The 23,145-nt window shown below is 44.1% G+C and overlaps 3 protein-coding genes across 7 annotated transcripts in view; 2 read left to right on the top strand and 1 right to left on the bottom strand.

Annotated features, from left to right (window-relative positions):
• Positions 1-4,884, bottom strand: part of cygb2 (cytoglobin 2) — a 34,242-nt gene extending 29,358 nt beyond the window's left edge. Inside the window, exon 1 of one of the 2 annotated variants that reach the window (XR_003749199.1) lies at positions 4,446-4,528. Coding sequence is in view for 1 of the 2 variants with exons in the window: in XM_028973532.1 (XP_028829365.1) it covers positions 4,446-4,585 (140 nt within the window). In the remaining variant the exon portion in view is untranslated. Of the gene's footprint in view, positions 1-4,445 lie in introns of both variants that reach the window. The other variant, XM_028973532.1, reaches the window with a different exon arrangement.
• Positions 4,885-9,729: 4,845 nt separating this feature from the next.
• Positions 9,730-11,884, top strand: LOC114786848 (trichohyalin). Its single transcript, XM_028974390.1, has 4 exons — positions 9,730-9,868; positions 10,135-10,399; positions 10,513-10,712; positions 11,314-11,884. The coding sequence occupies exons 1-4, from the start codon at positions 9,835-9,837 to the stop codon at positions 11,619-11,621; spliced, it is 807 nt and encodes a 268-aa protein (XP_028830223.1). The 5' UTR covers positions 9,730-9,834; the 3' UTR covers positions 11,622-11,884.
• Positions 11,885-12,393: 509 nt separating this feature from the next.
• LOC114786529 (phosphoribosyl pyrophosphate synthase-associated protein 1-like) lies at positions 12,394-21,573 on the top strand. 4 transcript variants are annotated; one of them, XM_028973711.1, is made up of 11 exons: positions 12,394-12,769; positions 15,839-15,891; positions 16,126-16,192; positions 17,872-18,044; positions 18,196-18,311; positions 18,525-18,580; positions 18,731-18,867; positions 19,292-19,330; positions 20,422-20,492; positions 20,585-20,731; positions 21,036-21,573. In XM_028973711.1, the coding sequence occupies exons 1-11, from the start codon at positions 12,627-12,629 to the stop codon at positions 21,192-21,194; spliced, it is 1,161 nt and encodes a 386-aa protein (XP_028829544.1). In that variant the 5' UTR covers positions 12,394-12,626; the 3' UTR covers positions 21,195-21,573. The 4 variants fall into 4 exon arrangements, with proteins under 4 accessions (XP_028829544.1, XP_028829545.1, XP_028829547.1 ...); XM_028973714.1 differs by having other exon boundaries at positions 12,406-12,534; XM_028973713.1 differs by lacking the exon at positions 12,394-12,769 and adding an exon at positions 13,908-14,278.
• Positions 21,574-23,145: the final 1,572 nt, after the last annotated feature.

The following is a 23,145-nucleotide window of genomic DNA, read 5'->3' as shown; positions in this document are numbered from 1 at the left end:
CACAGTACTATTTGCACAATTTTATTAATTTCACTAGTTTAGTGTTGTCTGTCTCATTGTTGTCAACATGTTTTAGTTAAATGTTCCTCTTGTACTGCGCGTGTCCCCCTGTTTGCACTTTATGTCAGTATGTAATGGTTTAATTGTTACATGTAGCACCAGGTTCCGGAGAAACGTCACACTCTGTACCTTCTAACACCTATTTCAGCAGCTGAAAATGACAATAACTTGAACTTGAACATGAAGCCAAGCTAACTGCGGCAAGCTGGCCATACCAAGCCACACCATCCAGATCTGATATTGCTCCCTGAATGATTAACATTTAAGCTAGCCACACCAAGCTGGCTGCAGCGAGCTATCTAGGCCGAGCTAGGCGTGCCAATTTAGCCACGCCGAGCGATCCATGCGTACCTCCAGCAGCTGTCACTTTGCTCTCCGCTTCAAAGGCTGTTGAGAACCGCAAGTTCTGTGATCATAAATTATCATGGAACATGTGCTGCATTTGGTGGGAATTAACATGAAAGACTTGGAAGAAAATTACAGAATGGAGGACAATTTACTTAGTATAACTGACGTCCAGGACTCTTTTATAGTGTAGCTCCAACCATAACTTCATAACCTTTGAGCATACATATGTGAGATATGTTGCTTTAAATTGACTGATGAATAATCTACTTTAATGTGTTCCTTTTTGGTGTTCTATCCAGAACACCAGGGAGAATTTGCATTTGGATGTATTGAGGGTATTTCTTATTGGCTAAAATTTTAAAAGTTGTGTAAATTACTGCTGATGATCTGTACCCGAACCTGATGGGGGCTATTTTACTCGGGCTTATGCAAACTTTTAAGAAGAAACACTGTCGTTTAAGTTGTGCTTTTCAGGGTTGTCAAAATTTTAATTTAACAATATTTTGTAAATTTGACTTTTTGTGGTTTTTGTGGAACATATGATCATGAAAATATGCTTTGCATATGGTCATGAAAAGTCATGGAATTTTTTTTGTAAAAATGTGTAAGAACCATGATTCTTGAGTGTTGATGAATTTTCATTTCTAATGAGACTTATTTTGTATCATTTGAATAATTTCTTTGCCATAAACATTACAACAACCATGGCCTAGTATTCAGTTCAAAAGTTGCATCGACATCCAATCACAAGTTCAGAACTCTATGCATAAGGATCCAAATGCTCAGATCAAATTTAGAGTCCACATGTTAGTCAATCACAGGGTGAAAAAGCAAGCATGCTCACACGGTGTTGGCATCCAGTTCAGTTCACCTAACGTGTCTCTTCAGCCTGTGAGAGATGGAGCATTGGCTTGCAGAAAATCTTATTACGCAGCAGGAGGTCCAATCATGCCTGCCATTAAACCGTGGAATTACTAAATACTGTGCACTATCCATTGCAACAAAAGAAGAAAAAAAACTCAAATCTTCATCTCCAGAACTCTGGAGGCTGGAGCAGGGATGGAGCCTCGAGGCCAAGAAACGATTCAAACTCTCGCATGGCACCCAGCTGTGAGGATATTAATAAAACCACACTAATTCCCACGAGAAGCATGGAAATGAATGCTAATGAATAAGTCTGACAAAATTTGTAGCTTGGTGGGTAATGGTGATGGACCACTCACAAGGTCAGGAGGTCAAGTCCCACTTATTTCCACTGTATCTCTGAGCAAGACATTTAATTATTGGTGTGGACTGAAAATGACTGACAATGAGTAACCACTTTTTGAAAATGTACATTTTTCATAAGTAGCTTCAACAGTTACTCTACCAACGTACACAGAGAATAATACGATCTAATCCAGATAAAAGCAGAATGAATGATTAACATTTAATGCACCAATTTTAAATTCATTTTGATGCCTCAAAGTCACCTATTAACGGAAGAGTTGAAAGAAAGCTCCAGCAACAGAATAAGAAACCTTACTGAAGACCACTACACCACTCAACATTGCTTCAAACAAGCCTAAGTGAATTTCATGGATATGTGGAAAATGAGACCAGTGGTGTTCTAGTTACAGGAGTTTCAGGCCGCACGGTAACAGTCAGATCTTGAAGTTTGGTCAGCTTAATGCTTTTGAAGGCATTCGACTATCCAGCTGTGTTGAATTATATCCCGTAATTTGCCAATTGTTTTCCAGACGCTACTGTTCCTGAACATTGTTCTTCGATTATTCCTCGGGATCAAAGCAATGCACATTAGTTTGGCTGGTAATTAAGGAATCTTGTTTTCCTCTTTCATTGGTAATTTACTTGTGCAGTCTGCATTAAGTTGGACTGAATCGATTCCAACCGAAAGTAATTGTGTTTGGTGTCATGGCGATGAAATTCATCCTGACAGAATAGCTAAGCAGACAATGGTTGCAATTTCTGATCAGAGTGTGGAGCTTCTCCTCCATCAGGTGCCCTCAGAGTTGATTTGGACCACAACTGCATTTCTCTGTAGCTGCGTGGCTGATCACAAAACGTTTCTGTAGGATCAAACCTGTGCATTTAGAGTTGAACAGCTTTTCAGGGGAAATACCTATTTCCTGTTTTATGGTGTGCCACATTGCACGGATAGTAAAGTTTTTCACGTTTGACACATCTTTGGATGAACTTTCTTTACAATAAAGTGGGAAGCGTTTTCCTCATCTGGAATGGATGTACTCAATGCCGCTGCGCCCGTCGTATAACAGGGTGGCACCAGTGATCACCTGGTTTCCCTTTGTTGTTTACCCCGTGTGTTAATATTTGGCCCAGTCCTCCCTCATGTCCCTGTTGGTCTTTGAATGTAGTTAAGCTGCTTTTTTGGTTTTGTTTTCCTGTGTGTCCTGTTTTAATGGCCGCTGTGCCCGGTTTGCTTTTTGTTAATTAAGACCCCCGCGTTTTCAATAATGTGCTCTGGTGCCAGCTCCTTCCTCTGTGGCGCGACAATGCAGCGTATTCTTCAGTCTAAAAGGTAACCATAACATAATAACCAGATAAACATGTCTTAATTATGAGATGGATCTGACTAAAAGAAAATGACGGAAATGACGGTACTTGTGCGATATTGACTGGGTTTAACAGAATTGCAGTGACTAAAATTCGACTACAATGCCATCGGTTTCTGTTGATTAAAACTAGACTGAAATAGTCATGGATAATTCTGATTAAAACAAGGCCAAAGTGCTCAGACTTTAGGTAAACTAAAACTTAACTAGACTAAAGGGCCCAAATGGGATGTGATGTTATATATTTTTCACGTGGAAAAAAATGCAAAGCCCATTAACTAAAAGAGTGCTGTCATTTGGCAGACACGAGTGGTATTGCATTTTTCTGCAAAAGTGGGGATACAAAAAAAAAAAACTTGAATGGAATCTGTAAAATTAATTCTGTTCCAAAATTGGTCTTTTGATGTGTTGTGAGGGGGGTCACAAGTTAGCGAGCTGTCACCCAAGTAATACTGAGCACATCACGTTGCGCTGACACAGGAAGACGACAGGGTCATTGGAGGGACTCTGCCGTAAATTAATTTGTGTTTGTGAATGCATAAACTAGAGAAGAAATAAGACACGTTCATCTGATCTCTTTCTTGCTCTCCGTGTTAATGTAGTAATGGAGCGATTTCCGATTCCAGGACGTTCTCGGTCCACATAAGCGACCACGGAGGAGCAGGCGAGTGAGCGGCAGTTCTGGGAGCTGTCACCCACTGATAAGCACCCCACATGTTCACACACACACACACACACACACACACATTCAGAAGTGGCATCCCAGTGCCACTCGCCACTGAAATTGTGCTCAGGGATTTGCTTGTCACCTCAAACCTGAAAATCCCAGCATGCCACCCTCCCTCTTGACAGTCGCCCTGGCAACCTGAAGCATTCCATTTTAACAAGTCCGCCGGGTTTAAATGTGCGAGCCGCTGGTGCTGTGTTAGGAAAGTCCAATACCCCAGATGGAAAGTCTACATGACCAGACGCCGTCCAGAGCCCCGTCTGGACGCCCTGCTTCTTCTCAGCGGGCTGAGAGGAAGCCCGTGTCACATTAATGTCGAATTCGGGCCCATGTGCCAGAAGTGCAGGATGCACAGGGACAGCGGTGCAGCGGGGTCGCAAAGGTCCTCCGTCCTGAAACATGCAACCGACTGCAAAATGTACTGGCACCATCTGGCGCCGAACACACACGATCTGCATGTAGACTGTGCGCGTGGAAGCAGTGGTTACGTAACCGACGTGTGCGCTGCTCGCCTTTTGGTCCTGTGTGGAGATGATGGGGGTTATTACGATGTGAATGAAGCGTTGCATGTTGGGAACAGAACATTCTGAAACACTGTGAGGAAGAAGCTGCATGTTTCATGGACTCATTACGCATGACCCAGTTCACCGCGGGCACGTGCCGCCCCCCCCCCCACCCACTCCGTCGCGGGAAACTTTCACGGGTTCCACTCCGCCCCTGGAAGGTGAAAACGGTACCTGATGAGGATGGTGACCCCGACGTCGTCGCAGTTCTCGTACACGCGTCCCCAGGTGTCCTGCACGATGGCGCGCTCGGCGTCGGAGAGCGGCTCGACGCGCTCCCGCGGCTCCGCCTCGTCGTCCCGCTCCGTCTCCATCCTGCGCGGCGGCGGCGGCGGCGGCGGCGGCGGCGGAGCGGAGGTGCGGGTCCGAGTCGGAGAGGAGAGCAGCCGCCGTGGGAGAGAGCGGAGCGTCCGCGCCCACCCACCTCCCGCCCCGCTCCACTCTTTATCTACCCACGCTCCCAGCGTGATTCCGTCCCGGTGCGCCGCGGTGCGTCCGCACAACTTCTCCCGGTGTACAGAGGCCCGGGGAACTGGAGAGAGCGAGAGGGGGAGAGAGAGGGGGAGAGTGAGAGAGAATGAGACAGAGAGGGAGAGAGAGAGAGAAGTGTGTGTGTGTGTGTGTGTGTGTGTGTGCGCGCGTGTGGGAAAGGGGAGGGGATAAAACATTGCCTCCCAATAAACTCATCCAGTTACTTTTTGCCAAGAGATGGCTAGAAATGGATTTTCAAAAAGTTCAGCTGGACATCAGTACTGGGCAATAACTGGTGACGTCACAAAAAGTAATTTATAGTTCCAGCTGGTTGTTTAATATTCAAGGTCTTCTTGGATGAGAGTACCTACATTAGAACCTGGAACCAATGAAGATCAGAGTGGCGGTAAATGATAAGCCTGCACTGATTTATCTGGTAGTTTACCTGGTAAGATGGTATTGAGTGGGTAACCCACTCGCCTATGAACCAGAAGACCCAGGTTCAAACCCCACTTACTACCATTTTGTCCCTGAGCAAGACACTTAACCCTGAGTGTCTCCAGGGGGGGACTGTCCCTGTAACTACTGATTGTAAGTCCCTCTGGATATGGGCGTCTGATAAATGCCATAAATGTAAATCTGTGATGTTCATCTATTGTTCGTTCAAAAATCATTTAATGTTGAAAATAAGTGTGTTCTGAGGAAGAGCAAAAAAAAACTGAACAAAGCCACTCTTGGTTCCAGTTCCAGAGACACTAATTTATGGTTCCAGGCCCTGACAGCCTGACAGGTTAGGTTAGCTCTACCCCTCTCCACATCCTCAGCTCCGTTTACACGAATGTCCGGATTCTCCACTCTCCCTGCCGTGTTTACAGCAGGAAAACTGGAAAGTGTGTGAGCCGTAAATCTGGGGAAAATCTCTGTGACTCTTATTTCGCTTTGCTGTGACTATAAAGAGTGTTGACGTCGCTGTTAAAATACCAGGTGAGGTCACAATAAATCCTTTCAAAACACTTCCCATGTTTAACTGTTGACCTGTGCGCTTCAACCGAAAATGAAGCACAATAAGCTGGTTGCATAATTGTTCACACCCTTAAAATAACACTTTGATATAAGTGGGTAAGAATATATCAGCATGGCACAAGTTGACTACCTGGCAAAAGCTTTCAGATTGTCTGGGCATTGTCAGCGGCCACACGTAATCAGAAGGTTGTCGGTTCGAATCCTGACCCGCCAAGGTGCCACCAAGCAAAGCAGCGTCCCCTCGCACTGCTCCCCGAGCGCCTGTCATGGCTGCCCACTGCTCACCAAGGGTGACGGTTAAAAGCAGAGGACACATTTTTGTTGTGTCACCGTGTGCTGTGCTGCAGTGTTTCACAATGACAATCACTTCACTCTCACTGCCGTCTTCAGGTCACCTCAAAGATTCTCTATTGGATGTATGGTCTGAAATTTTTCAAGCCATTCTTTTGTCTGGAGGCGTCGAACAAAAGGAATACTTAGCCCCGGTTTCAGCAGAAGAAAACCCCAACCCCAAGGTATGATACTGCCACGCCCTGTTTCACCCAGGTGTGTTGGTGTTCTTCTGCTGATGATTCTATTTTTGCTTTTGTCCCATGTCTACCTTTTGAAATTGTGACCAAAATATAAAGCATTTCCCCACAGGCTTCTGAGAGACTTGGTTGTGGGCTGGGCGTTTTCCTAGCAAAGCTACTCTGTAGTCCAGGCATTTGAACAGGCTTGTCTTTAATTTTTAGACCCACTGTAGTGGTTTTTATAGTGAATCTGCATGTTACATGTTGACTGGTTAAACATCACATTGGAGATGCTTTTGGGTGAGAATTTCACAGCATTTTCTACTCGATAAAAAACATATTTTTTCTCAGGAGTCTGGCATTAACCACCCATGACCCTGCAGGAGAGTATAGAGTATACAGTACAGGCCAAAAGTTTGGACACACCTTCTCATTCAATGTGTTTTCTTTATTTTCATGACCATTTACGTTGGTAGATTCTCACTGAAGGCATCAAAACTATGAATGAACACATGTGGAGTTATGTACTTAACAAAAAGTGGAGACCTGACCTCCACAGTCACCGGACCTGAACCCAATCAAGATGGTTTGGGGTGAGCTGGACCGCAGAGTGAAGGCAAAGGGGCCAACAAGTGCTAAACACCTCTGGGAACTCCTTCAAGACTGTTGGAAAAGCATTTCAGGTGACGACCTCTTGAAGCTCATCGAGAGAATGCCAAGAGTGTTTAAACCAGTAATCAGAGCAAAGAAACTAGAATATAAAACATGTTTTCAGTTATTTCACCTTTTTTTTGTTAAGTACATAACTCCACATGTTCATTCATAGTTTTGATGACTTCAGTGAGAATCTACCAATGTAAATGGTCATGGGAATAAAAAACACACATTGAATGAGAAGGAAGATTCTCCTGGTGAGAATCTTCAAAATGCAGCATTAAAAGCTGCATGCACAATTACTGAAGTACGAGTCGAGTGGTGATGTTTGCGAAAAAGGCACTGAAGCTGGCGGACACTGTCATTACTGTCTTCTGAATGCATGTCACTCCGACTAAAACATGACAGATTAACACAAAGACCTCCTTCCCGACGTGAGTCTGCAGGCTCAGCGTTCACAACCACCACGCTGTCACTTCAGCCAATCAGCAATCTGCTCAGGACGTCGTTTTTATGTTCTGCTCCAGTATTCCAAACACAACCAGATAGAACCAGAGAGGAGAGGGATAATGGTGACTGCAAACAATGAACCGATGGGATGAAGATCAGTTTAGATGTTGTTCAGCTTTATATCGGTACTTCCTTATGACTCCACCTCGTAACTCACTCACTGACTGCATCATTGATCTTCAGCTTTGGATGCAGCTTAACATTCTTAAACTCAATGTTAATAAAAATGTAAACATTGCTGGTTGGACCTAACTCAATACTCACCAAGGCTGATGAGCACCCCACATGGTCACACACACACACACACACACACACACACACACACACACACACACACACATTCTAGCTATTAATATGGATTCTACACCTCCAAACCTGCTTCTGTTGCGGTTTGGTTAGATTCCTTGCTTAACTTTGACTTACAATACATATCCGGTCACGCTCCAAATTTTCATTCTACCATCTCGGCGACATTGGCCGCCCCCGTCCATTTCTGTCATTCAAAGAGGCTCCAACTCTGGTTCATAGTTTCAGAATATCTTGTGTAGATGACAGAAACTGCGTCCTCGGCCGTATAAGACAATCTGCTCGTGCCACTTTGATCCCAACTTAACTGGTTACCAGTCCGATTTAGAATTAAAGTTTCAAAGGCTTTTCAATAAGCTTGCCCCTCCTTATCTTTCTCCTCACTTGGCTCCATACACTCCTTGCCACTCTCCCACGTCCTCCAGCAGAAATCTCCTCACTGTCCCACGCACCAGACGTTCCACCCCTGGTGCAGAACCTTCCCCAGGCTCTAGAACTGTCTAATATTTATATATTTCCATGCTTTTTTGTGCGTCGTGATTCTCTTTATCCTGTATGTAAAGCAATTAAAAGTAATAATTAATTAATACTATATTATTAATATTTTATTATTTGAACTATTTGAACTGTCTAAAAGTCACAAACAGAACAAACTTGGTGCTGATGGAAGAAATTCCACGTCTCCTTAAACTGAGATTTTTTGTAACTGGGTGAATTCCACTCTAGAAACTTGCTATTATTGCTGCTGTTGGTGTTAGACCTCGACTGACCCGCACATAAATAAAAGTCTACACTTGGGAGTGTGCGGAACATTGATGCAACAGCACATGACAACGTCTGCCCGGTCGAGGGCAGCGCTCCGGACCCCACATCTGCTCTCCAGCTCCCCCCGCTCAGACAACAGCGCGTTGTCACATCCGGTCACCGAGAAGCCACCACAACAGGCTGCTATCAATCCCTGTGAAAAAAAGGTTTTGAGGCCAGACGCGTCAACTCCATCACGTGCAGTGGAGATACGAGACCGCTGTTACACAACATTACAAGATGACGGGGACGGTCCAGGAAGCAGTATTAAAAACTGCGGCACCTATATAATATTCATAGTTCTCTGTTCTGGGTTGTCCATCCGTCCATATGTCAAGTTCAGTGCATATGATTAATAATAGATATGTGGAAGGCCTTCAATTTGATTCCGAGTCCTCTGGACTCTGAACTTAGCTTGGTGGTCAAAGGTCAAAGTTATCAGCCGTTATCTACAGAAGTGAAAGGTGATTTCACAGGCGTTTAAAGACAGCAGATTAAACCCCACATACCTCACATTTCACCAAAATAAAACATGATGTTATATTCATATAAACTCGTAGTCCGCAGGGAAGTGAAGGTAGAATAAAACTCTACTGGATGTAGGAGGCATACGACCTCATGGCAATAACGATAATTAAAAGAAGACATGGAAGAGACCATGCAACATCCAGACCAGCTTCTGTCCTTATGCCGTCCATTTCATGTACAGTACAGGTCAAAAGTTTGGACACACCTTCTCATTCAATGTGTTTTCTTTATTTTCATGACCATTTACATTGGTAGATGAAGGTGAAATAACTGAAAACATGTTTTATAGTTTCTTCAAAATAGCCGCCCTTTGCTCTGATTACTGCTTTGCACACTCTTGGCATTCTCTCGATGAGCTTCAAGAGGTCGTCACCTGAAATGGTTTCCAGCAGTCTTGAAGGAGTTCCCAGAGGTGTTTAGCACTTGTTGGCCCCTCAAAGCAGAGGCCACATTTCGTTGTGTCACCGCGCTGCCGTGTTTCACTTCTTACTTTTATCCACGAAGTGGAGAGTGAATGAATCCTGAATAATTAAAGAAGAAGCTGGTCCGTACCGCTTTATTATTCTGAGCCCGTCCCGGTGAAGGCGACGCGGTGGCCGCTCGGTTATCCTCGCGCGCCCCCTGGCGGCGCGGCTGCGCGTAACATTTCGGGAGAAGTTGGGTTACACGTCAGCGTGGAACGTGTACTGGTGAGTGGACGTGTGCGGTGACCTCAACACTTCCTGCGTATCAGCTGACCCGGGCCGCGGCCGGAGATGGAACGTGTGGTGGAAATGCCCAACAACAGCGGTAAGCGCGTCTCTTTCATTTCTTTTTAACGCCGCCGTTCACGTCCCTGCACGGCGGATAAAACGTGCGTTCGAACGCGCGTCGCTCCCGGGATCCTCGGTCGCGGTAAACACGCGTTCTTTCTGTTTCGCTTCCTAATCTGGTGACGTTGTGCTGGCAGAAATGGGAGGGGCTTCTGCTCCAGACGTTTGCTTTGATAATAACTGCGCTGCGTCCCTAGTCGTAACGCGGTGTGGTGACGTCACCGTTCCGCCTCTGGCCTCCAGGTTTCTCCATCCCAGGCACCTCCGGCACCCCGCGCAAGCGCCAGGTGCGCTTCTCCGCCCGCCACGACATCCTGCTCCTGCGGGAGGTCATCGCCCAGAACCCGTTCGCCTCCAAGGAGTCGGGGCGCATTTGGGCGCGCGTCGGGGAGATCATCACCGCCGCCCTGCAGGACGAGAGCTTCGAGGTGGACGCCCGGCGCTGCCGAGAGAGGACCATGCTCCTGCTGGACTACTACAAGAAGCAGGACTTCGGCAGCCTGCGCAGGTCCCCCCCCCTGTCATAGTCTGTTCCATACACTTCACACACCAAGCAGCAAATGGTGCTATGATCTCAGCCCCATCTGTAGAGTTTTTGAGTAAAAATGTCCCCCGCCTCAGGTTTGGGACGGAGAGGTTGTACGCTCAGAAGGAAGACCTGCTCCATGAGGTGCTGGAGCTGGAGGCAGAGAAGGGGCTTATGGGAAGCGGCGAGGGCAAGTATCAGGACGAGGAGATGAGGAAGCGGGCCGTGGAGGAGCTAGTGCTGCCAGAGCCTGAGAAACCCGGCCTGCTGACGGCCAACGCAGTGCCACACGCTGGTGAGGAGCCACCCATGCAGACCTGCTGTGTCACAGTGCAGGACGTTCGTTTTCATCTCGGTAACGATTACAACAGCGCATGAAAACTCACACCGATCCACCATTACACATCAGAGCACTGAAGGGTGAAGTGAAGGACATGGGTGGCCTGCGGTTCATCATTTTTCATATTCAGAATACCCTCCATTTCAGTAAAACTTCAGTAAAAGACCATCAGCAGGTCACCATAGGGTCGGCATGAGCAGGTTCCGCTGGTCCTGATGCATTTTTTAACTGGCACTGTTCATTCGTCCATTTGTTTTAAACGTTGAGTAGTGTGGAAGAAGTGTAAAGGGTAGTGGCCTAGTGGGTAACAAACTTACTATTATGCCCTTATCCAGAGTGACTTACAACCAGTAGTGACAGGGACAGTCCTCTAGAACACAATCAGGGTTGAGTGTCCCTCTCAGTGACACGATAGTATTAAGTGGGGTTTGAACCTGTGACTTTGTGATCTTCTGTTTCATAGCCTCTAGACCACTAACACCCGTACAACTGTATACCTGTATACTCTGCTGCTTGACGTGACCTAACATGACCCATAACCTCAATGTCACCCCAGAGGCCGAGGAGCCGGAGGAGCTGGCGGAGCTGGCAGCGCCCACAGCCAAGCGGCCGTGCCAGTGCTGTTGCCAGACATACTCGGAGATCCTGAGCTTCCTGGAGAAGCGTTCGGAGGCGGAGCAGCGGCTGCGGGAGGAGGAGATGGCGCTGCGCCGCGAGGAGCTGGAGATCCAGCGTAGCAAGATTGCCCTGGAGCGGGAGCGACTGAGCGCAGAGCGGAAGGAGCGGGAGCGGCGCTTCGAGCTGGAGAGCCAGGAGAGGCAGGTCATCCTGGACCTTCTCAAGGAGAAGGTGCTGAAGAGCTGAGGAAGCTTCCTGCAGACATCATCGTGGTGACCTGTAGGGTTCAACGCCATGGCCCCAGCACCAGGAGCTCTTCAGGGCCCAGTAACTGACAGACGCCAAGCGGCCCAGAAGTGGGCGGAGTTTGTACTGATGACTGATTACATCATCTCACTCAACGAGCAACGATGGCAGACCTGTTACTAGGCCTGCGGTTGAAAATGTGAAAATATGTGTCATATTATTTTCATACACTGCCATAAAGTTGGCTTAATGTTTTTATATTATTTTTGCTCTTGTGTTTTATTTACGAAAAAGAGAAAGAGAACCGCCACAGGTTTGCTGTGTACAATGCGAAGAATGTTAAAGTGCAACACTTTAACAAGACACTGGACGTATATCACATATTTATTTTTATAAATACAATCAACATCATAAGAAACCGGAACATTTAATTGATTTAGCAGTTTGTTTATAATGTTATGAATGATACTTTGTGCTTTTATTTCAAGTGTTTCACACAAACCTTTAGGTAAATGGGTTAAAGTGCAATAGTATATATTTTACAATAATAATATAAGATTTATATGTGTGAAAATACGTTAATAGAGATAACATGAAAAATTGTAAAAGAAGAAGAATTCAAAATAGAGCAACTATTCTTCTTGCATAATTAACGATACCTGCGAAGTGATTGGCTGGAAATTCAATAAGCACCGCCCTTTCCACCCGTGACCCTCGCGTCGCATTGGTCGCGTAGCCCTGTCCGTCACGCCGCCGGCCCGACCAATGAAAACCGCCGTGGGATTTTTCATACGGACCGCATTGCTACGAAGTTTCCAGCGGCGAGTGTCCGTGTCTGAGCGGCTGGTGGCGGCCAGGAACGCGGGGCAGTGGGACCGGAAGTGGTCCGACTTGAGCCGAGCGCTCGGCGGAGGTGCGAAGTCCTTATTTACAGCCGCTGGATAACCAATAACCGCCCCTTCTCCTAACCGTGTCGGCTGCAAAGTGGGCTCGTGGTTCGGGATTATGCCCCGGAACCGAGTCGGACCTGGCACGTCCCGCTCCTGTCCGTCCCGGCTGTCCACGATGCACGAAACCAGGAGCGGCTACCGCGTCTTCTCGTCCAACTCCAGCGCGGCGTGCGCCGAGCTGGCCGGCAGGATCACCGAGTAAGCGCCAGAACCGAACGAGTACGGTCCATCTGGCGGGTTGAGGGTAAACCTGGTGGCCTCTACCGATATTTACGCTCATTTACTTTCGCTAGAGTCACTACTACAATGCTGCTGCTGCTGATCATTATAAACCACATTGTAACGCCGTGAATCGATCCCTGCGCTGCTCCATGCTTCATCGTTACCATAAATGCTCTTGCTTGAATCCCACCGAAGCCTAGTGACCTAAAATGACCTTAAAAATAAAAACGCTGACAGGCGCACGTAAGGGACGATTTGGAACAAATGGAATTGGGTTTGCTGGTGAAAACTGCCACTACACTTTAATACAGGTTTGTGTTCTAATTAACCCCAGTGTTCATTTCACACTCGTAAGAATCCGTGTGTATCTGCTGATGCACGTATTACGGAATTCGTGTTAGAACAGTTCTTCCTGATGGTTCCGTCAGTAAATACTGAATGGCTGTAGTGGCCGCATACGAGATCGTCTCGCCGTTTTCAGGTGTGACCCCGTTTTCTGGCCTCGTCCACAATATCTGACGTTGGCCTAGATAGCCTGGTTCTGCAGCGGAACAACTTCTCATCCGTTTCTGTTGACGTTTGTGCTCCCATTAAAAAAGGCCGATATCGGGAGGAATATTTTGAGGCGTGTGAGTTAGACTGATGGAGACTTCTGAACGCGAAGTTCTGCCTCCGGATGTACACGGCATGTCTGCTCCCTCTGTAATGCACGCTGGATTTACTTCTTCATTGGTAGCGTAGTGGGCCGGTCGGTGGCTTTTGTGAAATAAGAATGCGTGCGGAACCTCTATTAGCAGAACTTTCCGCTCTGTTCTCATAAAATTCCCTGGAAATGGGCTTAATTGGCAGAGGAAGACCTGGCCTGCCGCTCTCGATAACCGAGATGAAAGGCGTGCAAGTGGCAGACGTCCTGTGAAAAGATGAGGTCAGGCCGACTCTCCACCTGCCGCCTGCTGTCTGATAAATGCTGTAAATGGATATTAAAACGGCACGTTAACGGCTACCTACCGCCATGGCCAAAATTGTTGGCACCCCTGAAATTTTCCCAGAAAATCAAGTATTTATTCCCTTTGTGTGTATTGGGGGGGGGGGTCATTGGCAACCTTTCAAAATTGTGGATAAAAAAAAAAAGATTGTTTCAAGCACGTGATGCTCCTTTACACTCACCTGGGTGTGGTGTGGTGTAACTGGTGTGGGCAACATTATCAAGAAGTTTACAACCCACGGCACTGTAGCTAATCTCTCTGGGCGTTAACGGAAGAGAAAAATTGATGAAAGGTTGCAACGCAGGATAGTCCGGATGGTGGATAAGCAGCCCCAAACAAGTTCCAAAGAAATTCAAGCTGTCCTGCAGGCTCAGGGAGCATCGGTGTCAGCGCGAACTATCCGTCCACGTTGAAATGAAATGAAACGCTATGGCAGGAGACCCAGGAGGACCCCACTGCTGACACAGAGACATAAAAAAGCAAGACTACAGTTTGCCACGTAAGCCAAAATCTTTCTGGGAAAATGTCTTGTGGACAGATGAGACCAAGATAGAGCTTTTTGGTAAAGCACATCAGTCTACTGTTTACCGAAACAGAATGAGGCCTACTAAGAAAAGAACACTGTACCTACAGTCAAAAATGGTGGAGGTTCAATCATGTTTTGGGGTTGTTTTGCTGCATCTGGCACTGCAAGGCATCATGAGATCTGAGGATAACCAAAGGATTTTGGGTCGCACTGTAGGGCCCACTGTCAGAAAGCTGGGTTTGCGTTTGAGATCTTGGGTCTTCCAACAGGACAATGACCCCAAACAATGAGCCCAGATCTAAATCCCATTGAACACCTGTGGCGAGATCTTAAAACTGCTGTTGGGAAAAGCGCCCTTCCAATATGAGAGACCTGGAGCAGTTTGCAAAGGAAGAGTGGTCCCGGGTGAGAGGTGTAAGAAGCTTTTTGATTGTTGTAGGAAGCGACTTATTTAAGTTATTTTTTCCAAAGGATGTGCAACCGAATATTAAGGTAAGGATGCCAATAATTTTGTCCATCCCATTTTTGGAGTTTTGTGAGACATTGTCTGGGAAAATTTCAGGGGTGCCAGCAATTTTGGCCATGTCTGTGTGTACTTTGCGAAGACCAGCTTTAAGGTAATTAGGCAACACTGATGATTTCACGCACAGAAATGCAGTAGCCCTGCCCTAGTGTTAGGGGAACGTGGAGAACAGGTTGTGTTGGAGCTGGAACTGCATGTCTGGGTGAACATAGAGCGACGCAGGTGCAGTGTCTGCACAGCGTGTGTGATGTGTTTGGAAAGGCAGAAATCGCGATGACTGGAACAAGTTACAATCAACAATGGTTTCACCCATCGGGATAATGTGTTGTTATCAACAGGGGATCTTGGTTCTTTGAATTTTTGCTGTTTGTGCTGTTCACACTGATCATTCTCCAGTCCAAGTTGAAATTTATTGGTAACAGGGCTGTCAATCGATTAATACACAATTGATTCGTTTAAACCACGGACGTAGATACACATGTATGTTATAATACACTTGTGTTCGGAAAGACGTTGCGAACAATCCATGAAGGTAAAGATCCAATCAAACTCCAAGATGGCTTCACCCATGTTCTGAGCAGAACCAGCCTTATGTGGAGCCCCTCCAAACCTCTGCCTGTGGACGTGGCCTCATGGTGTTGGGATATTGAGTAATCAACAGGTTTTCTCGGTTCTTCTAACATTTGCTGTAACCCTGTCCAAACTGTTCGTTCTTCAGTCCATGTTCAAATCAGTCAATCGATTAATACAACCTCAAAATCGTTTGTCACAATTCATTCGTAAGATTAAGGTTTGCTAAATGGATTGGTATGTGGTGGTGGAGAACATCGCACAGCATCCTCTTCCAGGTGTGATGCAACGTTCCGGGCTCCATCCTGTGGTCTTTTGTGTTTTTGGTTTCAGCTTTTTGGTTCATTGGTACCAGAGTGCATTGGTACCAGGAAAATATGAATTATTCTTTGCTGTGTGTGTTGTCTATATTCATGATTTACCTGTATTTGTGTTGACAGACGTCTTGGTGTTGAACTGGGGAAGTCGGTGGTGTCCCAGGAGGCCAACAGAGGTGAGGATTTGTTCCTGGCCTTATCTTTTTTTTTTTTCTATCTGTCTGTATTTAGAAGATTAATTTATAGCACATTATCTTATCTGAGTCAGTCTGGTGAATGTTAACTGCTATCAGCCAATTCCTCCTCATAAAATCCTTCGATAGTCCAGTTTCCAGCGATTGAACTTGTTCTGCTGTCTGTTTCTTTGTACAAGTTCACCACTTAATCCAAGTTCACCACTTAATCCTCAGAAACTAGGGTGGATGTCAAAGAGTCCGTCCGGGGTCAGGACATTTTCATCATCCAGACTATTCCCAGGTGAGCAGGACAGGAAACACTTTCATGTTATAGCCAAAATAAAAAGTGTGGACAGGACATGAATGTTGATTTATATACCCTAACATGTCTCTTTTACTCACTGCCACTGTCTTACTGAAGTGCTGCGTCTTGGTCATGTGCGCTACTGCGTTCGAGATGTGCAGATTTGGACAAATATGGTTATGTGTATGTTGTAGAGGAGGAACTAACTACTCACCCAGCCCTCTTTATTGCTGTGTAATTATTTCTGACACCCAGAATGAGTTTAAAACTGTGATTGACAGCTCTCAGGCAGCTCTTTCTTCCTCCTGATGTTCGGCCCTTCTGCTGCAGAAACAGGAAGTGGTGGCGGGTTCCCTGTTCTGCCGGGCCTGACCACCAGAGGACCAGTGAAGTTCTTATCTGTCTCCGTTTTATCACTTGTTCCTGAGATGAATGATATGGTAGCTGCGGCTGGCGGTGACATGAGGCTCGCGATTATCAGCACAGGGCTGAGCACACAAAGGCTCATTCTGTAGCCAGTGTTACCGTCATCAAGTTAGACCAGGGTAAAAACTTCAGAGTTCTCTCTTTTTCATCTAAAACGTTTTACCAAGGCAGCAAATCCATTAAAACGCGTCAACTCGCGTTTATTATTTCGTTACAAAATGTAATGTTCATGTCGGGAAATGAATCATGATTAATCAAGATGAAATTTTACAGACTAAATTTTGCTATGCTTTGAAATTTGCATCTTAGGCTGTACTGTGGGTCTGTCACTTCGCATTGCTTGCGGTAAAAAGTTGAAGATGTTTTAAAGAGGGAAGAGCAAGCACCAGCTAATCAAATCCTTTTTTGGTATACCATAGGAAATGCAACTTTAACTTATTTTGATGCTTTAAATATTTAAATTTAGTCCCGCTGATTAAAGTGTTATTTTTGACAGCCCTAGTTTTAACATTTTAATTTGCGTTTTTTGGAGTTTCAGGAGTGGGCGTGGTCACATTTGTGAGGATCCTTCCACCGCTGATCAGCACTGGATACCCGTGTACCAGTCAATTCTCAGTATCCATTCTTCTCCCTCCCATGCCAGATAGCTCTATCGTTGCAGTAGAAGAGAAAATGTGAATGTGAATGCCATTTGAATTCCTGTAGATGTGCCTGAATTATCATGACCAGGTATTAACCAGTGTTGACAAATGAAGGGTTGAATACAAGTCGGGTCAGATAAGCCTGGTTCGTAATATGGCTGGCCCTGGTAAATGGGCCTGGTGGTGCTCTTGTAGGCTTGTACAAACAATGGCTTTATTGTTCCTTCAGGTTTAGTGATGTCCTGGAAAAATCCCATGTTTGACTTCAGGGCTGAAGCTGGTCTTGTATGAAATGTTGAAGGAGTCAGGGCTGTAATACGAGTCTGCATGTGCATGTTCATGTGGAAATGGACTTTATTGCTTTGGTAATTTTGAGTCTACTTGTGATTTATGGTGACTTGTTTCGGCATCATTCTCTGTTTGATCGTCATTACTTTTATTATAGCTCCTTTTTTGTAACGGAAATATAGTTGAATATAGTTAATATTACTAATCAAACAAAGTGACAAAAATAAAACCCCAGTGCTCCTTATAGAACCACTTCTAGGTCAAGTTCTGCAAGTTCCACACTCTGCCACTTCCTCAGTGTTCCTCTCGCTGTTTCTGCAGAGATGTTAACACGGCCATCATGGAGCTGCTCATCATGACTTACGCCCTCAAGACCTCGTGTGCTGAGAACATTATTGGGGTCATCCCTTACTTCCCCTACAGCAAGCAGTGCAAGATGAGGAAGAGGGGCTCTATCGTCTGCAAACTGCTGGCCTCCATGCTGGCAAAAGCCGGTTTGTCTATTAGTGTTGTGTCAGTTGGATGGATTCTTCTAGATGTAGGGTCATGATACAATTTTGGGTGGATTCTTAAATATTACCGTTTCTACACTCATCATTCCTATGTATGATCCTTTCCCTGTACTTTCACTGTCCATCCTCTTAGGTCTTACCCACATCATTACCATGGACCTACACCAGAAGGAGATCCAGGGCTTCTTCAACTTCCCTGTGGATAACTTGCGCGCCTCCCCTTTCCTCCTTCAGTACATTCAAGAGGAGGTAAACAAGACCAGCCTGCAGTTAGCTGACCACTACCATCTCTTGAAATGTAGAAATTGATAAACATATGCCACTTTTGTGCAGAACCTTGAAACCTTTTTGCTTTGTCACGTTGCTCTTGAAAGTAGTTCAGAATAATCTACGGGATTAGGGGAAAGACCTTGTGAAACAGCTCTACTCCAACGTCTCCCTTTTTTTTTTTTTTTTGGTAAGATCCCGGATTACAGGAATGCTGTTATAGTGGCAAAGTCCCCATCTGCTGCTAAGAGGTAACCAGTACCCCGCTCCTTTAAAAATATGCGGAGGACCACCGAATAACTTTTAAGACTGTGTGAAGGATTGTAGAATCCAGAGTGTGTGTGTGTGTGTGTGTGTGTGTGTGTGTGTGTGTGTGTGTGTGTGTGTGTGTGTGAACACAGGGCTCAGTCCTTTGCCGAGAGGCTGCGTCTGGGCCTGGTCGTGCTGCACGGTGAGGCCCAGTGCTCAGAGTCGGACATGACCGACGGGCGACAGTCACCACCAAGTGTACGTGGCTCCACCGGCTTAGAGCTGCCGTGTAAGTAGACACCTCACTGCACTTTATTTTATTCACACAAGTTTAAACATGTTTTCATGTGCACATATCGTAGAATTGACCATATTTTATGTTGGTAAAGTTAAGATGTAACTGTGGATGTTTCTTTTAACGGGTCTTTAGCAGATTAAACCGCTTTTATATGGAATCCAGTCGTGACTCTCTTCTGCTTCTTGTCAGCTTAATGTGGTGAAAGAAATGTTTGTTATATGGAGTCTATAGACCTGAATGATGCTATGATGACCCCTGGAATTAAGGTCAAAATCTGTTTTGACGTGATACCATTGAGAAATCAATAAATTGGGGATGCTTGTCGTGTGTGTGCGTGCGTGTGGGTGTGGGTGAGGCAGAACCCTTCAACTCAGTTCAGATATCCGCTGATGTCCTGTCTGTGTTGGTAATTTAGGGCGACAACAAGCACCATTTCCTGGGATTGAGCTGCCAAGTATGGCCACTTCCATTCCGTTCGTTATCTCCATCCCAGTCACAACGCAAATCAATCTAACACATTTTCTCTGTTTACTGAGAACTTTCAAGCTTAAACCATTCGGAACATTAAAAATGACTAATATATGAAAATACACACATGCCAGCTAAAATTTAAGGTGATTTTATCCTAAACACTTTGAAGCTGAAGTCCGCTGCTACTAATGTCATTAATGGTATGAACAACATACCAATACCCATCCTTACAACAGAATTAATGTATGTAAAATTTAATTCATAATTGTCCCAAATATTTAAGATTGGAAGCTCTCGTCTGCTATAAATATTCTGTTGTGATTGAATGATCAGAGGGATTGGCTATGGAGTTTATGTAGATGCGAACATAGTCCAACGCTCTTGGTTTTGGTCACTCTGCATGTTTACTGGTTTGTTTGGATTATTTGTTTCATCGGGGTGAAATTGGGATAGTCAGTCAATGCTTCCTCAGTTATTGGAACTTTAAACTCTTAAGTTTTTTTTTTTCTTAATGCTGCATTAGCCTTTTTTAGGGTCAAAATCTATAGGAATTTTAAGATGAAGTGTTAGTAAGGAAGCTGCTCTAGATGGCGCTGCCGGACTGTAAATGTGTAAACAAATTGTAAATGTACACGCTATTACTTCAGTCTGCATTACACTGCTAGTAGGATGAAACACATTGTTAATGTACCAATCAATAATCATTATATAGATGAATTTTCATTTTATGATTTTTTTTTAAATTAATGTGTGATTTACATGATCCCAGTTTGACCTCTGTCTAGATTTTTCCTTTAATTTGGCATGGCATTGTGACCTTTTTCATATTCATTTGGATTAAAATGGCTGAGTGGTTAAGGCTATATATAGGGACTAGAGTGCGCATGCATATATATATATATAAAAATATAACTGAGTAGGTCATATAGCAAGCTCTCTAAATTATGTTTAGTCCTGGACAGTCAAGAGCAGACAACCAAGATCACATGCCATTTTAAACCTGTTATGATATTTAAAAAATATTATTTCATGATAGTGGACTTTATTCACCGTTCCTCTTTTGAATTGTTGTAGTAATGATGGCTAAGGAGAAACCACCCATCACAGTGGTAGGAGATGTGGGAGGAAAGATTGCCATCATTGTTGTGAGCTCCACATTTATTTATTTATTTTCCCCCTCAAATGTCTGATGCATGTTTGGGAGGAGTTTTGTAAATGCCCTCTAACCTTTACTCAGGATGATATTGTTGATGACGTGCGGGACTTCGTGGCGGCCGCAGAGATTCTGAAGGACAGGGGGGCCTACAAGATCTACATCATGGCCACGCATGGTTTACTGTCAGCGGACGCTCCGCAGCTGATCGAGGACTCTGCTATCGACGAGGTAATATTCATATATTCATAATACTTATATTATATTATTACATAATATAATATAAGTATATTACTACTCTTTTTAAGAAAAAAATGTTTTAGATTAAATTAGACTTTATTGCCATTGCATGTATACATGTTTAAATGTTACAGAATATGCATTATGCTTATTTTAATCATGGAAGCTTCTGATTAATAGTGTCCACAGTATATAAATGCTTGGATTAAATCACCATCAGTAATCTTTTAAACAGATAGATTTTAACAAATTAAATAGTATTATGGTAATGTGGAGCAACTTGTATGTTATGCAGGTGGTGGTGACGAACACAGTTCCTCATGAACTCCAGAAGCTTCAGTGTCCAAAGATTAAGACTGTGGACGTCAGCATGATCTTGGCTGAGGCCATCCGTCGCATCCACAATGGAGAGTCCATGGCCTACCTGTTCCGGAACATCACTGTGGATGACTGAGGGGATCCACGATCTGAGGGGCTGGCCTATAATACTGTTACCATGATAGCAAATGAACAAACATTATATATACATTGCATAATGTCTAGATGAATTATAGTTATAATGTAGGATACTTTGTAAATTATATGTACATAAATGTATGTGTATGATTTATGAAATGGTTGAGGAATATTGACCTTTTGCATTCATGGAAGCTCTAGTCCCTTATATAATAGTAGTCACTGCATATCTTTGAATGACCTATATAATATTATAATTCCTAATATGATGTAAATGCTCTGAATGATTCTTAGGCTGTATTGGGAAAAAAGAAAAAAAAAAAAAAAAAAGGGGGGGGGTCAGTATTTTACAGAGGACAAAAAAAAAAAAAGAAAAATGTTAATATGGACCCATTCTTGTTACGCTTGCATTCATATTGTCAGACGTCTCAGACAGGCGTGATCATGCATAACATGCAAGTCTGTCCCACACACACACACACACACAGATGAAAACTAAGCAGAATATCTTTTCAACTAAATGCATTGTTTTATGATGCATTTGATGCATTTCTAAATCCATACAAACTACCGCTTCCCATTCAATATTGCAACTAATGCAAGCCACAATCACACAAATGTTTATTTTAAATAATATTTTATGATAATCTAGATGTGCAAGTGAGGCCATGACATCCTTTGTAATCATCTTTATACAAACTGGATTTGCAACTTAATGTGTAACAGTTTTCCTCAGTGTAATATTATTGTTATTATGCTAAATTTTACCAGCGTTCACTGTTTATTAATAGTAGTATTTAATTTAATTGATCAAGATAGAGGTGTTTCCCATTCATTTGACCATTCACGTGACTTGCGGGTTAAGCAAGAAACAATGATTGGTTGCTACTCCAGGTCTCCCTGCGTGGCAAACATGCCAAAATGTTGCCACGACACGTACAGCTGTGAGTGAGGTTACTTATTTAACTTGAAATAATTACTTAACCAATTAAATGTTTAAAATATATTACAGCTTTTTATAATATGTATTATTCTTTTTTTGAGACCTATAAAGATTTTTTTGTTCCTTTATGATCTAGTTCATTTATGATCTAAAGCAAGACCACATGGTGTTGGTATAAGCTTTGTTATAAAGCAGAAAGATATTTAAAGTGATATTTTATCATATTGTTACTACCAGGATCCCTCTTAGCCAATCAAGATGCCATGCTGGAAATGACTAATAACTGCTGCATTTGGGCTTTTCTTGTTTTTCAGATTAGTTAGTTGTTAGTTGTAATCAGCAGCAAACCTTTTCCTTTCTTTCAGAATAAAATAAAATCTTATCTGCTACTTATCTGTTTTTTTCCCATGAACAAGTGCACAGTGCTTTTAATTTGTGATTCTCCAATGAACTATTCCAAATGAATTATTCTGAAATGCAAACGTCCTAAAAAAGGTGTTCCCTCTAAGTATTAGAAATGTATTCTTAGGGATTAAAAAACAGCTTTGCTTGCTTGAATTTCAGCTTGCTGAACAAAATGTATCTAATGCTGTACTGCCACCCATCAGGTCACGAAGGAGAAAGTAGAGTTACAAATGTAGACCAGAACCCTTCACACACAGTTGCTAAAGACACACCCACTATATCCCGCAATGCAATGCTCCATTTGCTGCAACCATGCTTCTACTAATTTTCACATTCTCAAAAAGGATACTTTACACACAGTTTATGTTGCAGGTGAGTTTTTTTTCTCTTTGGGCTTTAAAGTCATCATAACCATCATAACCATGGTAATGCAGGCTGGAATGAACTAGATTTTTCTGTGCTTCCCCACCACTGCTGGTTTAGTAGGAACTCCTGTTCCCTGGAAAAAGCCATTGACCCTATACTTGTTCTAAACTCCTCAGGTTTCTGTACATTACTCACTGTGGAGCTTTGACCAAGTCCAGGGTCAAGGACAACTCAA

Source organism: Denticeps clupeoides, chromosome 3, assembly GCF_900700375.1.
Source record: "Denticeps clupeoides chromosome 3, fDenClu1.1, whole genome shotgun sequence".
NCBI classification, from domain to species: Eukaryota; Metazoa; Chordata; class Actinopteri; order Clupeiformes; family Denticipitidae; genus Denticeps; species Denticeps clupeoides.
Note: the sequence above shows the minus strand (reverse complement) of the source record. Positions and strands in the feature narration are given on the sequence as shown.

What these genes read in the sequence shown, in the direction of transcription:
- LOC114786848 (XM_028974390.1), top strand. Translation starts at nt 9,835, where the DNA reads ATGGAACGTGTGGTGGAAATGCCCAACAACAGCG. An exon ending in GGAAATGCCCAACAACAGCG is followed by an intron (nt 9,869 to 10,134) that starts GTAAGCGCGTCT and finishes TCTGGCCTCCAG; the next exon opens with GTTTCTCCATCCCAGGCACC. An exon ending in GACTTCGGCAGCCTGCGCAG is followed by an intron (nt 10,400 to 10,512) that starts GTCCCCCCCCCT and finishes CCCCCGCCTCAG; the next exon opens with GTTTGGGACGGAGAGGTTGT.
- LOC114786529 (XM_028973711.1), top strand. Translation starts at nt 12,627, where the DNA reads ATGCCCCGGAACCGAGTCGGACCTGGCACGTCCCGCTCCTGTCCGTCC. An exon ending in CTGGCCGGCAGGATCACCGA is followed by an intron (nt 12,770 to 15,838) that starts GTAAGCGCCAGA and finishes TTGTGTTGACAG; the next exon opens with ACGTCTTGGTGTTGAACTGG. An exon ending in AGGACTCTGCTATCGACGAG is followed by an intron (nt 20,732 to 21,035) that starts GTAATATTCATA and finishes TATGTTATGCAG; the next exon opens with GTGGTGGTGACGAACACAGT.